Here is a 16,552-nt window from a genome sequence, read left to right on the forward strand (position 1 = left end):
GAGACCAGCTTGGTCTACAAGAGCTAGTTCCAGGACAGCCTCCAAAGCCACAAAGAAACACTGTCTCGAAAAATCAGGAAAAAAAAAGTTAGGCTGCCTAAGATCCTATCTCAAAAACAAACTTTAAAAATAGCACACTTAGGGATGGGAGAGATGGCTCAGAGGTTGAGAGCACTGACTGCTCTTCCAGAGGTCCTGAGCTCAATTCCCAGCAACCACATGGTGGCTCACAACCACCTATAATGAGATCTGGTGCTCTCTTCTGGCGTGCAGACACACATACAGGCAGAACACTGTATACATAATAAATAAATAATCTTCAAAAATATTACACTTAAGACTGAATTATAGGGGCTGGAGAGATGGTTCAGTGGTTAAGAGCACTGACTGCTCTTCCAGAGGACCCAGGTTCAATTCCTAGCACCCACAAGGCAGTTCACAACTGTCTGTAACTCCAGTTTCAGGGGAACGGACACCCATGGCAAAACACCAATGCACATTTAAAAAGAAAAGAAAAGGAAGTCAACAAAATAAATAAAGATATTTTTTAAAAAGGCTGAATTATAATTAAGTGAAACTTCAGGCTTACATAGCTTCACTGGTGGATTCTACCAAGTGTGTAGGAAGAACTCATGCCATGCCAGTTTTATAGGAACCTTGAGAAACTGAAGACATTATAAGGAAAAGACAAACATTTTTGATGACCAACATATAAAATGATAATATAACAGGACCACATGGGCTTCCTCTGAGGACATGAGAGGGTTAACCTCCGAATGTGCTTAATATGCATGAGAGGAAAAATCAAAAAAGGAAAAGAAATCCTGATGGTTTGGGAGACAGCATATATATATGTATATATATATGTATTATATATTTGTATATGTATATGTATGAATATACATATATATACATACACACACACACACAGAGACACAATCCTTTAAACCAATTTGGGAACATGGATATGTTTCATCTTTCATTTCTCTATTTTTGTGGTAGAATTTGTTTTTGGTAGAGCAAATTAATAGCTTATCTAATTAAAACTTCTTATTTCATGCTTAAAGCCCACATCTCCCTTTCTGTTCATTTATGAAGTTGTGTAAGAAAGTGATGATTCTAAAGAGGTAAATAATAAATACAGTCTACAATACAAATTCAACAATACAAATCACTCTTTTTCCCTCCTACTGTTGTCTGTGTGTCTTAATTTTTTTTCTTAGTTTTTTTCGAGACAGGGTTTCTCTGTATTGTTTTAGAGGCTGTGCTGGAACTCGCTCTGTAGACCTGGCTGTCCTGGAACTCACAGAGATCCTCCTGCCTCTGCCTTCCCAGTGCTGGGGATTAAAGGCGTGCACCACCACCGCCTTGTGCTCATTTCTTACCACCGAATCAGGACTGAAACAAATACAGGAGCTGGTGTGATAGAACATCTATAGTCCCAGCACTTGGGATGTGCATGTTGGAGGATCAGGAATTCAAGGCTGGCCTGGACTAACTGTATCACACAAGCCAAAACCACCACCGAAAGCAACAAGACAGAAAACAATAGTAGGAAAAACGAGTATAGTGGGAGTAAAGTTATAGTGTCAATTTTACCAGCTCCCGGCGGCCACGGATTAAAAAACAAGGAGGGGTGGCTCAAAGAATATCCAAAGCAGGGTTTGAATTGGATCTCTGAAATGCCTTCTTCTCTGCACGTGAATCTCATGGTGAAAGATAAGCTGGAGGGGGCTGTGTACTGTGGAAGCCATTAAGAATTTAGAACAGGGGCTGGGGAGATGGCTCAGAGGTTAAGAGCGCCGGCTGCTTTTCCAGAGGTCCTGAGTCACAGCCATCTGTAATACCTCACTACCATCTGAGTCCACACGGTGGCTCACAACCATCGGTAATACCTCACCACCATCTGGTACCTCCTTCTGGCATGTAGGCATACAAGCAGGCAGAACACTGTATACATAATAAATAAATAAATCTTTAAGAAAAAACATGAGCCAGGCCCAGAGGTAGCTCAATGGGTAATGCTCACTGATGCTCGTCACCAAGCTGACACATTGAGTATGACTCCTGGGACTAACTTGGCATGAGGAGAGAGCCAGTTCCCACAAGTGGTCCTCTCACCTCCACGTGCGTGCTGTAGCGTGCACGACGCCCTCCCCCCATGCAAAGAAAAAACACAGACAAAACAATATTTAAAAAGGATGCAAGTTGCTGGGCATGGTGGTAAGCACATCTTTGATCCCAGCACTCTGGAAGACAGAGGCAGGCCAGCCTGGTCTACAGAGTGAGTTCAAAAATAAATAAATAAATAAAATAAATAAAATTTTAAAAAAGGATGCAAACTCACTGAGGATTGGTATAGTCAAATAATTATCACCATAGACTTTAGAATTATACAAAAATGAACTCAAAGGTAGTTGTGCCACTGTCTGGATATGTGTCCTCCAAATGTGACATGCCTCAGTCTTCCCCACAAGAAGGCAGAATCCTCTTATACTGCTATCAGAGACAGATGAAGTAAACATGCAAGTGTCCATTCCATCTCTGTTCTTGTCACTGCCTTTCCCTTGTACTCCTAACCCATGGTGTATAGGTGCTGTCTGTTCATGTCTCCATTACTGAATAGGATTTCAGTTGCCACCACTGTATTTCACAGGGAACGGTCAGGGTATGGGCCTGGTTCAACACGACTGTATAAGACAGCCTGCCTGCTGTTGTCCTGGAGGTTCAGCCAGTGACCCCAATGCTTTGGGATTCCCCTTCTGCCTTTGGGTCAAGACGCTGCAGTCTAGTCCTTTCTCGTCATTCAAATGTCTGCTGTCAGCAAGAGTCTGCCCTATCGTCATTCAAGAGATGAAACCAAACGCCAAGGGATCATGAGTCCCTCAGAGCTGCTGGCTCATTCAAAGAGATCCTACCCAATGAAGAAGAAAATGTTGTTCAATAGCAGAGTGCATGCTTTGTCTGTGAGAGGTCACAGCTTCGATCCCAGCACAAGAAGAGGGACAGGGAGAGGAACCCCTGCAACCCACGTTCAAGTGTGTGTCATGTTCTCCTATGAACACGGGCTCTATCAGAGACACTAGGAAAGGGAGCTCTTCTTACGAGCGCTCTTTCCTGCCAGTCTAGTCCCACAGCCGTGTCAGCCCCAAAGGAACACACAGACGCTGTATTAATTATGAAACTGTTGGCCGGTGACTTGGGCTTGTTATTGGCTAGCTCTGTCTTAATTATTAACCCATTTCTATTCATCAAAGTATTTTCTCAAGGTCTTATCTTACTGGAGGAGGGTCTGGACCTCTTACCCCTTTGCCATCTCAATCTGACTTCATTTCCCAGAATTCTCCTTTTCTGGTAGCCCCGCCTATCCTTCCTGCTTGGCCAGTAGCCAATCATTGCTTTATTCATTAGCCAATGAGAGCAATGTATGTACAGAAGACATACATCCCCATCATCCTCTCATCCCATCTTTTTGTTGATTTTTTGGGAGGGAGGGGGGTTCTCATGCAGACCAGGCTAGCCCTGTGATTAAAGTGTAGCCAAGGCTAGCCTTTAACTCCTGATCCTCCTGCCTCCACCTCCAAAATGCTGGGATTACATGTGGACGCTATATGCCTGGCTTTCTTGTTAGGCTCTTGAAATTTAATCAGACCAGGGTGGGGCTCTGTGAGACTCATAATGGCTTCAGAAAAAGGAATCAAGTCTCTGGTGTTCTGGGCCTCCAGCAGGTGTCTTAGTAAGCTGACAGGTTCTCTTATGAGACAAGTGGCGGGGGAGGTAAAGAAGAAACAGAAGATGAGCTGGCCCGTTTGTTCACAACCTCTGTACTAGGCTTCATCTTGGTTGAAAGGGTGAGAACTGTACCTGTGCTCCAGACAGACTCAGCTGTAGCCAAGTACCACTAGGAAAGCCTGTGAGCCCTGCTGTGTGGAGAGAGGCCTGGGGAGGGTGCTTCGCTAGGAAAGCCTGTGAGCCCGGCTGTGTGGAGAGAGGCCTGGGGAGGGTGCTTTGCTAGGAAAGCCTGTGAGCCCAGCTGTGTGGAGAGAGGCCTGGGGAGGGTGCTGCTAAGGGAAGAGCAGCAGGCCATGAAGGTGTGCCTGCCATCCCAGCACTTTCAAGGTCGAAGCAGGAGGACTGTGCGTTTGGGGTATATAGTAAGACCCTGCCACAAAAAAATAAAGGACAAGCAATCCTGGAAGGGGGAATGATGCTGGTTGGCGGTGGTGGCGCACGACTTTAATCCCAGCACTTCAGAGGCAGAGGTGGGCGGATCTCTGAGTTCAAGGCCAGCCTGGTCTATGGAGTTCCAGGACAGCCAGGACTACACAGAGAAGCCCTGTCTTGAAAAACCAAAACCAAGCAAACAATAACAGGAAAGGAAGGTGAAATGGCTGACCTGTAAGGAATCATGTTGAAAAACCAAAACCAACCAAACAATAACAGGAAGGAAGGTGAAAAGGCTGACCTGTAAGGGATCATGTTGAAAAACCAAAACCAACCAAACAATAACAGGAAAGGAAAGTGAAAAGGCTGACCTGTAAGGGATCATGTTGATCAACGTCTTGCTGTTTTCTGTAGCCATGCTTATCTTGTTTGTAAGTACAGAGAAGCCAAGAATCTGTCGGGAGTTAAAAGGAGAAGCATAGGATTAAATACTGTGCGTTGCTCCCAGAGTGAGGAGCAGAGGCCCCAGCACAACAGAGGATGAAACGTGGACTGTCCTGACAGGAACATCAAGAGAGGCCTTCTGCTTTGACTCCCCAGGCTCCTTTTGGCACTGGAACCAAAGCACCTCAGCCCTGGTCTCTGATACACGGATGCTGGGGCTTCTCTCTCCAACAGCTTCCAGCACAGACATCACCAATGCAGGCCCTGCGTCTGGCTAATCAGAACTCCAGGCTCAGTGAGCGTCTCTCAAAAGAACCAGGAGGAGGGGCTGGAGAGAGACCCAGGGCTTAGGAGCAAGTGCTTGCTCTTCCAGAAGATCTGAGTTCAGTTCCCGGCACCCACATCCCTGGCTCAGAACCGTCTGTGCCTGCTGCTCCAGGGGATCCAATATCGTCTTCTAGACTCCGGGGGCACTTATATTCACATGTACATGCCCCCAACATACACACATACAGAGAATTCTTTTTAAAAACTAAAAGAAAAGCCAAGGTAGGCAGCAACAGAGGAAGAAACCTCATGTCAACCTCTGGCCTTTACATGTGCCCACATGGGCAAGTGCTCTCAACCACACACAAAGCATTTTAAAAGCATAAGCATTTGGGTAAAGATTATTGGTACAGCTGGGACCCACGGTTAACAACAGTGTATGTAGACATGAACATTGGGGAAGCGATAGATCTTAAATGTTGTCACAATGAAAAGATGATCCCTGGCCATGGGTTCTGTGTCCATTAGCTGATTGTGGGGCTCTGTGTCTGTTAGCTGATTGTGGGGTTCTATGTCTGTTAGCTGATTGTGGGGCTCTGTGTCTGTTAGCTGATTGTGGGGCTCTGTGTCTGTTAGCTGATTGTGGGGCTCTGTGTCTGTTAGCTGATTGTGGGGCTCTATGTCTGTTAGCTGATTGTGGGGTTCTATGTCTGTTAGCTGATTGTGGGGCTCTGTGTCTGTTAGCTGATTGTGGGGCTCTGTGTCTGTTAGCTGATTGTGGGGCTCTGTGTCTGTTAGCTGATTGTGGGGCTCTGTGTCTGTTAGCTGATTGTGGGGCTCTATGTCTGTTAGCTGATTGTGGGGCTCTGTGTCTGTTAGCTGATTGTGGGGTTCTGTGTCTGTTAGCTGATTGTGGGGCTCTGTGTCTGTTAGCTGATTGTGGGGCTCTGTGTCTGTTAGCTGATTGTGGGGCTCTATGTCTGTTAGCTGATTGTGGGGTTCTATGTCTGTTAGCTGATTGTGGGGCTCTGTGTCTGTTAGCTGATTGTGGGGCTCTGTGTCTGTTAGCTGATTGTGGGGCTCTGTGTCTGTTAGCTGATTGTGGGGCTCTGTGTCTGTTAGCTGATTGTGGGGCTCTATGTCTGTTAGCTGATTGTGGGGCTCTGTGTCTGTTAGCTGATTGTGGGGTTCTGTGTCTGTTAGCTGATTGTGGGGCTCTATGTCTGTTAGCTGATTGTGGGGCTCTATGTCTGTTAGCTGATTGTGGGGTTCTATGTCTGTTAGCTGATTGTGGGGTTCTATGTCTGTTAGCTGATTGTGGGGCTCTATGTCTGTTAGCTGATTGTGGGGTTCTATGTCTGTTAGCTGATTGTGGGGCTCTATGTCTGTTAGCTGATTGTGGGGTTCTATGTCTGTTAGCTGATTGTGGGGCTCTGTGTCTGTTAGCTGATTGTGGGGCTCTGTGTCTGTTAGCTGATTGTGGGGCTCTGTGTCTGTTAGCTGATTGTGGGGCTCTGTGTCTGTTAGCTGATTGTGGGGCTCTATGTCTGTTAGCTGATTGTGGGGCTCTGTGTCTGTTAGCTGATTGTGGGGTTCTGTGTCTGTTAGCTGATTGTGGGGCTCTATGTCTGTTAGCTGATTGTGGGGCTCTATGTCTGTTAGCTGATTGTGGGGTTCTATGTCTGTTAGCTGATTGTGGGGCTCTGTGTCTGTTAGCTGATTGTGGGGTTCTATGTCTGTTAGCTGATTGTGGGGCTCTGTGTCTGTTAGCTGATTGTGGGGTTCTATGTCTGTTAGCTGATTGTGGGGCTCTATGTCTGTTAGCTGATTGTGGGGCTCTGTGTCTGTTAGCTGATTGTGGGGTTCTGTGTCTGTTAGCTGATTGTGGGGTTCTATGTCTGTCAGCTGATTGTGGGGTTCTGTGTCCATTAGCTGGCCATGGGGCTCTGTGTCTGTCAGCTGATTGTGGGGTTCTATGTCTGTCAGCTGATTGTGGGGCTCTGTGTCTGTTAGCTGATTGTGGGGTTCTATGTCTGTTAGCTGATTGTGGGGTTCTATGTCTGTTAGCTGATTGTGGGGCTCTGTGTCTGTTAGCTGATTGTGGGGTTCTATGTCTGTTAGCTGATTGTGGGGCTCTATGTCTGTTAGCTGATTGTGGGGTTCTATGTCTGTTAGCTGATTGTGGGGCTCTATGTCTGTTAGCTGATTGTGGGGCTCTGTGTCTGTTAGCTGATTGTGGGGTTCTATGTCTGTTAGCTGATTGTGGGGCTCTGTGTCTGTTAGCTGATTGTGGGGCTCTGTGTCTGTTAGCTGATTGTGGGGCTCTGTGTCTGTTAGCTGATTGTGGGGCTCTATGTCTGTTAGCTGATTGTGGGGCTCTGTGTCTGTTAGCTGATTGTGGGGTTCTATGTCTGTTAGCTGATTGTGGGGTTCTATGTCTGTTAGCTGATTGTGGGGTTCTATGTCTGTTAGCTGGCCATGGGGCTCTGTATCTGTTAGCTGATTGTGGGGCTCTGTGTCTGTTAGCTGATTGTGGGGTTCTATGTCTGTTAGCTGATTGTGGGGCTCTATGTCTCTTATCTGATTGTGGGGCTCTGTGTCTGTTAGCTGATTGTGGGGCTCTATGTCTGTTAGCTGATTGTGGGGCTCTATGTCTGTTAGCTGATTGTGGGGTTCTATGTCTGTTAGCTGGCCATGGGCTCTGTCTGTTAGCTGGCCATGGGCTCTGTGTCCATTAGCTGATTGTGGGGCTCTATGTCTCTTATCTGATTGTGGGGCTCTGTGTCTGTTAGCTGACAATGGGCTCTATGTCTGTTATCTGGCCATGGGCTCTGTCTGTTATCTGGCCATGGGGTTCTATGTTTGTCAGCTGATTGTGGGGTTCTGTGTCCATTAGCTGGCCATGGGCTCTGTGTCTGTTAGCTGATTGTGGGGTTCTATGTCTGTCAGCTGATTGTGGGGCTCTGTGTCTGTTAGCTGGCCATGGACTCTGTGTCTGTTACCCCAGAAATTGAGGGTAGGCTGAGAGTTGGAGGCCCGTTTGAGCTGCCTGGTAAGACCCTGTTTGAAATAAACAAAAGCAAAGGAGCAAAGGAGATCCTGTGTGTGGTGGCAGAGGTGCTGACTAGCCTGATTAAACATGCCAAAGCCTCTTCTTTTGCAAGCAAGTAGATAACATTCCTATTGTCAAGTCTGAGCAAAACCCACACTTTTAAAAGATGGAAACACATGCCTGATTTAGCAGGTCAAAGTGCTTTCTGGGTGCCAGCCTGATGAGTAGACCCTGGGCCTGGAACTCACTGTGGAAGGAGAGGGCCGACCCCACCAAACTGTTCTCTGACCTTCACACACACACTATAGAACTTATGTGTGTGTGTGCTCGGCATACACATAAGAATAATAAACAAAAAAATAAAAAGAAAGCATTTCGTAGCTAGGTGTGATAGCACATGGCTGGAGTTCCTGCACTTGAGAAGCTGTGGCAGGGGGACTATTAGGAATTTTCAGCCAGTCTGGAATACATAGTGAGACTCTGTTTCAAAATACCAGTGGAGAGGGAAGAAGGAATGAGGGAAGGAGGAAAAGAGAGAGAGGAAAGAGACAGAGCAGAGAGAAAGACAGAGACATAGAGACAGAATTTTACAAAAGCAGCATACATTTCAAACTGTATTCAGGGGACTGGAGACAGGGTTCAGTGGTTAAGAGACATAGAGACAGAATTTTACAAAAGCAGCATACATTTCAAACTGTATTCAGGGGACTGGAGACAGGGTTCAGTGGTTAAGAGACATAGAGACAGAATTTTACAAAAGCAGCATACATTTCAAACTGTATTCAGGGGACTGGAGACAGGGTTCAGTGGTTAAGAGACATAGAGACAGAATTTTACAAAAGCAGCATACATTTCAAACTGTATTCAGGGGACTGGAGACAGGGTTCAGTGGTTAAGAGACATAGAGACAGAATTTTACAAAAGCAGCATACATTTCAAACTGTATTCAGGGGACTGGAGACAGGGTTCAGTGGTTAAGAGACATAGAGACAGAATTTTACAAAAGCAGCATACATTTCAAACTGTATTCAGGGGACTGGAGACAGGGTTCAGTGGTTAAGAGACATAGAGACAGAATTTTACAAAAGCAGCATACATTTCAAACTGTATTGGGGTACTGGAGACAGGGTTCAGTGGTTAAGAGACATAGAGACAGGATTTTACAGATGCAGCATACATTTCAAACTGTATTCAGGGGACTGGAGACAGGGTTCAGTGGTTAAGAGACATAGAGACAGAATTTTACAAAAGCAGCATACATTTCAAACTGTATTGGGGGTACTGGAGACAGGGTTCAGTGGTTAAGAGCACTGGCTGCTCTTGCAGAGGACCTGGCTTCAATGCCCATCACCTACATGGCAGCTCACAATCATCTGTAATTCCAGCTCCAGGGGCTTTGACCCCCTTTTCTGACTCCTCAGGCACTAGGCATGCATGTGGTGTCTTGCATACATGCAGTAAAACACTCATGCACATAAAATAAAGGTAAGTAACCCTTTAAGCAAAACAGAAACCCTGCATCAGCTTTGACCTGACTCAATATGTTCCCTTACAATTCTCTTAGAAGAGACTGATGCTACTGTAATGTGTTTGTGCATATTGCGTATGTACAGAGTAGTGTTCATGGGCCCAGGAAAGGACATCAGATTCCTGGAGCTGCTGTGGGGTCCTGCACCTCTGGAGGCAGGTCCTGGGGCCTGAACTCAGATCCTCCAGGAGCAGCAAACACTTTTTTTTTCTTTTGTGGTTTCTTTGTTTTGTTTTGTTGTCCTTTTATTTTTGAAACAGGGCTTCTCTGTGTAGCCCTGGCTGTCCTGGAACTCACTCTGTAGACCAGGCTGGCCTCTAACTCACAGAGATCCGCCTGCCTTTGCCTCCCGAGAGCTGGGATTAAGGGCAGACGGCACCACCGCCCAGTCTTATGTTTTTTAGAAGCCCGTGTCTAGCATCACTGGTGGACGCCTACCAGAAACAGCTCCATGGGGAACTCAATGGGGTAGCGGTTGAAGGAGATGCGGATGCACTTGTTGATTCTCAGGGCCACCACCGCGGTGAGGAACAGCAGGATGCTGGTGGAGTTGGCTTTGGGGAGAGCTATGCAGTAGTTGATTATGTTCTGAAAGAAGAAAACGTTTGCAGAGGCTTCCTTAGGGACATCACGGTGGGTGGCTGACATCGAAAAACAGGCATTCTTCTCAGGTTCAAGAGCAATGAAGAGCTGCTGGGCCCGCTGGGCTCCACTGGGACACTGAGGGCAGGTATGAAGGCTGTGCGGCTTGGGTAGCTTTTCTCCACGCGAGGGATGGAACCTAGGGCCTCACTCCCACCGTGCTACATCTCCCAGAGCCCTCCCTTTTGTTCTTTTGACACAAGGTCTCACTAAAGTGCTCATGCTGGCCCTGAACTCATCCTGTAGCTCAAGCAGGCTTTGAACTTGAGCTCCTCCTGCCTCAGCCTCTCCCAAATCAGTGAGATTACAAGCCTGAGCCACCAGACTTACTTGGCTTTTTTTTAATTTTGGTTTTTAAAGTGAAGAGTAGATACTTAAAAAGGCAGTAAAGTTGAATGAGAGAATACTTTGTATGTAAGGGAGAGAACCTAAGGATCTGTTTTGGGGGGTTTGAGGCTCTTGGCTGGCCTGGAACTTGATTGATATATATAAATAAATTACAGAGCCGGGCGTTGGTGGCACACGCCTTTAATCCCAGCACTCGGGAGGCAGAGGCAGGCGGATCTCTGTGAGTTCAAGACCAGCCTGGTCTACCGAGCGAGTTCCAGGACAGCCTCCAAAGCCACAGATAAACCCTGTCTCGAAAAACCAATAAATAAATAAATAAATAAATAAATAAACAAATAAATAAATTACAGAGCTTTGCCTGCCTCTGCCTCCTGAGTATAAGAGCTCTGTTTGTTAGGCTGTCCACTATTATTTTTCAGGCCATGCCTGTTCTTCAGCGGAATTTCTGTTGTGGTTTTCCATCTGTGTATTTAGGATACAAATCTGGCATGTGATAGGGAGAGTTATGAAATAGTAGCTTCATGATGAAATTTAATTTTTTTTTACATTTAGTTCTTTAGTATATGAGTGTGTGAGTGTATGAGTGTGTGAGTGTATGAGTGTGTGAGTGTATGAGTGTGTGAGTGTGTGAGTGTGTGAGTGTATGAGTGTGTGAGTGTGTGAGTGTATGAGTGTGTGAGTGTATGAGTGTATGAGTGTGTGAGTGTATGAGTGTGTGAGTGTACATGTGCATACCCAACTTTTGGTAGTCCATGCTCTCCTTCCAGCAGGCAGGCTACAGGGATGCAGCTTAGGTTCACACACTTGCTGGCGGTCAACCTTACCAGCTGAGTCATGTCACTGACCCCATGGTCAATTATTTTTGGAGGGGGAGGGTTTCTTTGTTTAGACCTGGCTGTTCTGGAACTCTGTAGACCAGGCTAGCTCTGAACTCAGAGATCCATCTGCCTCTGCCTCTGCCTCCCGAATGCTGGAGTGAAAGGCGTGAGCCAACACTGCCCTGCACCACGGACAAATTTTTAATGCAAACCATCTAGCTTAAGAGGCTGAGCTGAGCCAGGCGGTGGTGGTGCGTGCCTTTAATCCCAGCACTCGGGAGGCAGAAGCAGGCAGATCTCAGTGAGTTTGAGGCCAGCATGGTTTACAGAGGGAGTTCTAGGACAGCTAGGACCACACAGAGAATCCCTGTCTCAAAAAAAAAAAAAAAAAAAAAAAACTGGGCTGAAGTGGCTGCTGTGTGTAAGCACGCTCCAGCCTGCTTCTGCAGCTGACCAAGACCCTGAGTCTACAGGAGATGGAGTTACTTCTGGGCCCCCCTTATCCTTTCGGTACAGGCAGAAGTTTGTCTACTTGGGCCCACTTTTCTGTCTAAGCCGGAAGAGGGGTGTGTGAACTCTGGGAGAGGTTTGGCGTTACTCACATAGAAGAAGGAGATGGGACCAGCGTGGAAACTGACCATAATCCCAAAGACGCATGTCATCTGGGCCAATATGATATGCAGCGCCACGGCAGCTAGGTAAGCACTGACCGCAGCCTCCGGAAGGTACGTGGCCACAAAGCCCATCCCCATCAAGCCCATTGACAGCTGTGGGGGTGGGGAAGAAAAGGGAAAAACAGAGAGACTCAGGTCACCGTGCTGGCTAGCGTCCTCTGAGAGGAAGGAATCACAATTGAGAAAATCACCCAATAAGATGACGAGGGAATGTCCTTCTGTGTTTATGTTTCTTCTATTGATTGATGAATGAATGTTGATTGTCCAGCAGCCAGGCAGGAAGTAAAGGTGGAGCTATTAGACTCCCAGAATTCTGGGAAGAGGAACGCTGAGAGAAGCCACCAGGGAGAAGCCATGTAGCCACTGAAGGAGTAACCGATCTGGGCTTCCCCACTAAGATAAGGCCACAGAGTAGTAGTTATGGGGTTAATAATTAAGAGAGAGATAGCCAGTAAGAAGCCTGAGCCATTGGCCAAACAGTTTATAATTTATATAAACCTCTGTGTGCTTATTTGGGACTGAAGGGCAGCAGGACTTGGAGGATCAAAAACTTCTGTCCTAGCTACTATTTTATAAATACTTCAACTAGGTCTGCACTCATTCATTCATTTATTTGAATATCATTATGTGGTCGAGGCTGGCCTCAAACTCCTGAGCTCAGGTGATCCTCCGGTCTTGGTCTCCCTCCTAGCTAGGACCAGAGAGAGGTGGCACTCAGAGGCACTCTACAGTGCCAGCCCACCTTCGACACAGAGGTTACCTCACCGGTGCTGACAACATGACTGGCTCCTGCTGAGGACTTCACATGAAGTTTCTCATTAAATCCCCCCAAAGAGCCTTGCGAAACACACTATTCCCATTTTACACACAAAAAGGCGGAGGTTCACGCAAGCATAAGCATTTCCCCCAAGCAGTCAGCCCACAGACTCTGGTGTTCCCTGAGGCGGCACCTCTGTGGCCTTCGTGGGCTCTTGGGGAGATGGGTGAGAGTCAGCGAGGGTGTGGGCAGTTCAAAGGACAGAGTCTGAAAGAACGGCCAGCTGGCCTATGGTGGATGTTGGGGAAGTCCTGTTATTTGCCTGTGCATTTGTCAATAAAGTACTGTCTGGCCAATAGAAAACCTAGATAGGAGGGACTAGGAGTCGAGGAGGATTCTGGGAAGAGGAAACACAAGAGAGTCAACATGTAACGCCATTGGGGGTAGGAAGCCTGGAACCTCTCCAGTAAGAGACATACTTAGATTAACAATTATGGGGTAATTACTTCAAACAGAGCTAGCCAGTAAGAGACAAACAAGGCCAACAGCTTCATAATTAATACAGCCTCCTGTGTGTTTATTTGGGGACTACATCGCAGCAGAGCCCAGGCTGCTGGCGGGGGATAAACCAAAGCGGCTAGCAAGGAAAAAGCTTCTCTTAACAGGGGGAGCTTTGGGTGGTCAACTCCCAGAGGGCAGTGGTGACACCACCGGGGCAAACGCGGAGATGTTAGGAAGCCTCAGCTGGCATTGCGGAGTCTCACTCCGCCCCAGGTTCTCTGATGCTTGTCAACCTAGAGCTCAGCATGTGAGACCACCTTCTTGTCTCAGGACTAGAAAGAGTGAAAAGGAAAACAAACCAGGAATGGGCTCTAAGCCCCTAGACCCTCTTCTTTCTTAGAAAGGGCTGCCGAGAAAGCTCAGAATGGTCTCCTGAGTCATGTGGGCAGTTTCGGGGGCATGAGGAGACTCCTGCCTGAGAAGACCATCTGTACACTCTCTGACTGCGGACACATCAGCTACGGGAGGGACCTCTTACAACTGCTGTGACAGTCATTGTGCTACTGGGACCAAATGCCCAGCGAGATGGGACTAACGTCCATCTCGGCAGCAGGAATGAGCAAACGGCATTCCCTGCCCACTCACTTCCCACAAAACAGGAAGCAAAGAGCGGGCAGGAAGTGGGACTGGCCTACAAAACCTCCAGGCCTGCCCAGGAGCCCAGTTCCTCCCTGGGACTCGGTCTTATAAAGGTTCCGGAGCCTTCCACCATAGTGCCACCTGCTGGGGACCAAGTGTCCACGCGCGGGAGTCTTCACGGGAGCATTTCACGTTCAAACCATTCCACACCTGTTCTCGGAGGTTTGGTGCCTACCTGAATAACCCCAGTCAGGAACGTCGTGCTTGCCACCATGCTTAAGGACCCGTTGTAGTTCACGTAGAAGGTCGGCTGAGAAAAGTCTTCCTTGACAAACGTGCCCATGATCAGGTGACCATTGTTGAATGGCCTCTCCTTCAGGACATTGATCAACAGAGCGCTCACAAGGAAGAAGGGGCCTGTGGGAGAAGATTGGGAGACAGATTGCAAGTTTAGAAAAACTAATTATTATTATTATTACTATTACTGTTTCCATCCTCTTTATTTCTTTTTAGATGTATTTATTCACTATGTATACAGTGTTCTCTCTCCATGTTTGCCTGCTTGCCTGAAGAGGGAATCAGATCTCATTATAGATGGTTGTGAGCTGCCATGTGGTTGCTGGGAATTGAACTCAGGACCTCTGGGAGAGTAGTCAGTGCTCCTAACCTCTGAGCCACCTCTCCAGCCCCTTGGATTATTATCGTTGTTGTTTAACACATTATCATTGAGAAGGAAGAAAGAGCAGGGATGGGAACTGGGGTTCCACAGAGCTGGTGGTCCAAGAGTTTCATCTCTTTCTACCGTAGATATAGAGACTGGGATTCAAGCATAGACTGGCTGGAAGTTACCGTTAGGCTTAGCCAGCAGGCCTGCACCTGCAGACTAAGTTAAAAGAGCATGGAGGGCTGGAGAGATGGCTCAGGGGTAAGAGCACTGGCTGCCCTTCCAGAGTTCCCGAGTTCTATTCCCAGCAACCATCTGTAATGAGATGCCCTCTTCTGGTATGCAGGCATACATGCAGGCAGACTATTGTATATGTAATAAATACATAAATCTTAAAAAAAACAACAACAACAAAAAAAAAGAGGGTGGAAACAGGCATGTTGGCACACACTTTTTTTTTTTACATTAACCATAGAGTTTATTACATGGCAGGAGAGCGAGGGGGGGTGGTCGGTCGGGGACATGAGGGGGAGAGATGGGGGGGGTAAGAGCACAGCAAGAGGACAGAGCAAGAGAGTGAAGAGATTTGGCACACACTTTTAACCCCAGCACTCGCGAGGCAGAGACCTCTACGAGGTCGAGTTCAGCCTGGTCTACACGGCAAGTTACAGATTAGCCAGGGCTACACAGTGAGACCCTGTCCAAAGTGGGGGGGAAGGAGGGAGGGCGTCAAGAGTGTCATCAGAACAACAGGAAGAAAATTGCACCCAATGCCCTGAAGGATTAGCCAACGCAACGGGAGATGAAGCTGGCTTCCGGGGGCTCCATTCTGTACCCGTGTGGACACACACACTTGGGACCAAAGGTAACCCTGACCGCTAAAGCCCTAATCCACATTCACCACAGCACCTGAGCATGGCTGTGGGGCTGCTTGGGGATTCGGACATGTGGAGCAAAAGTGTTTGCTTCACACTCAGATGGAAAGGGAACACGTGGCATGTTGGAGTCCTTACTGAAGCAGAGCAACACCCCAGGTCTCGAGGTTGGGGGTGGAGGCCAGGCTGCAGGCAGCCCTGGAGAAGACGTTGAAAGGAATACTAAATGGTCACTTCTGTGAGGCTGCAGTTGGAGCCTCTCCAAAGAGCATTTCTGATTTCTATGCAGGTCTGCGTAGGTTCAGTAAATTTTCTCGTTATATGACCTTAGCTAGTCTAGTCACTTCTTAGTGGACAGACTTCTGACCCAGGGAAGCATCTATGCTGTGGATCTCAGTGTTTTGAGGACTATGACAGTTTTCTTATTGTAAGTTAATTAAGCTCACAGATTATATTGTAAATCATGAAGTTTCATTGTTAGGGACCCAGCTGATGAAAATCACTAGAGACTTAAGGTTTTTTAGATTTATTAGTTTTGTTTTATGTGTGTGGGTGTTTTGCCTGCATGTCTGTGTACTAAACGTGTGGGTGGTGCCCGTGGAGGTCAGAAGACAACATCAGATCCCCTAGAACTGGAGTTATAGATGGTTATAAATAACCATGTGGGTGCTGGGAACTGAAGCCCGGTCCTCTGCAAGAGCAGCAAGTGTTCTTTTTTTTTTTTTTTTTTTTTTTTTGGTTTTTCGAGACAGGGTTTATCTGTGGCTTTGGAAGCTGTCCTGGAACTCGCTCGGTAGTCCAGGCTGGTCTCGAACTCACAGAGATCCGCATGCCTCTGCCTCCCGAGTGCTGGGATTAAAGGCGTGCGCCACCAACGCTCGGCCTGCAGCAAGTGTTCTTAACCACTGAGCTGTCTCTCCAGCCACACAGCTGGTTTTTAGAGGTACTCAAAGCTAAGGATCCTTTTAAGTCTCCAAGACAGACTTCAGACGTGGACTTCTGGACAATGATGGAACTGTAGAGACGATGGAGACAGATTCTGAGAACGACGGAAAGAACTTTGCGCTAGGGGACAGATGTGGGTTTGGGGAGCCAGGGGTTAGGATGCTGTGCTTTGATCTCAGATGTTCCCTAAAAGCTCCTATGTTGAAGTCTTTGTGTTCCTGCCACTGGAAGTGG

The 16,552-nt window shown here is 47.3% G+C and overlaps 1 protein-coding gene across 5 annotated transcripts in view; it reads right to left on the bottom strand.

The window, feature by feature from the left end:
* Window positions 1–16,552, bottom strand: part of Slc26a8 (solute carrier family 26 member 8) — a 52,397-nt gene that overhangs the window by 17,991 nt on the left and 17,854 nt on the right. For 3 of the 5 annotated variants that reach the window (XM_040732405.1, XM_040732403.1, XM_021235821.2), the window contains 4 exons: window positions 14,070–14,251; window positions 11,866–12,030; window positions 9,894–10,043; window positions 4,536–4,618 (listed from right to left, as the gene is read on the bottom strand). In XM_040732405.1, coding sequence (XP_040588339.1) covers window positions 4,536–4,618; window positions 9,894–10,043; window positions 11,866–12,030; window positions 14,070–14,251 — 580 coding nt within the window. The remainder of the gene's footprint in view (window positions 1–4,535; window positions 4,619–9,893; window positions 10,044–11,865; window positions 12,031–14,069; window positions 14,252–16,552) is intronic. The other 2 variants (XM_040732404.1, XM_021235822.2) reach the window with 2 other exon arrangements.

Source organism: Mesocricetus auratus, unplaced genomic scaffold (assembly GCF_017639785.1).
Source record: "Mesocricetus auratus isolate SY011 unplaced genomic scaffold, BCM_Maur_2.0 Super-Scaffold_100027, whole genome shotgun sequence".
Classification (NCBI taxonomy): domain Eukaryota; kingdom Metazoa; phylum Chordata; class Mammalia; order Rodentia; family Cricetidae; genus Mesocricetus; species Mesocricetus auratus.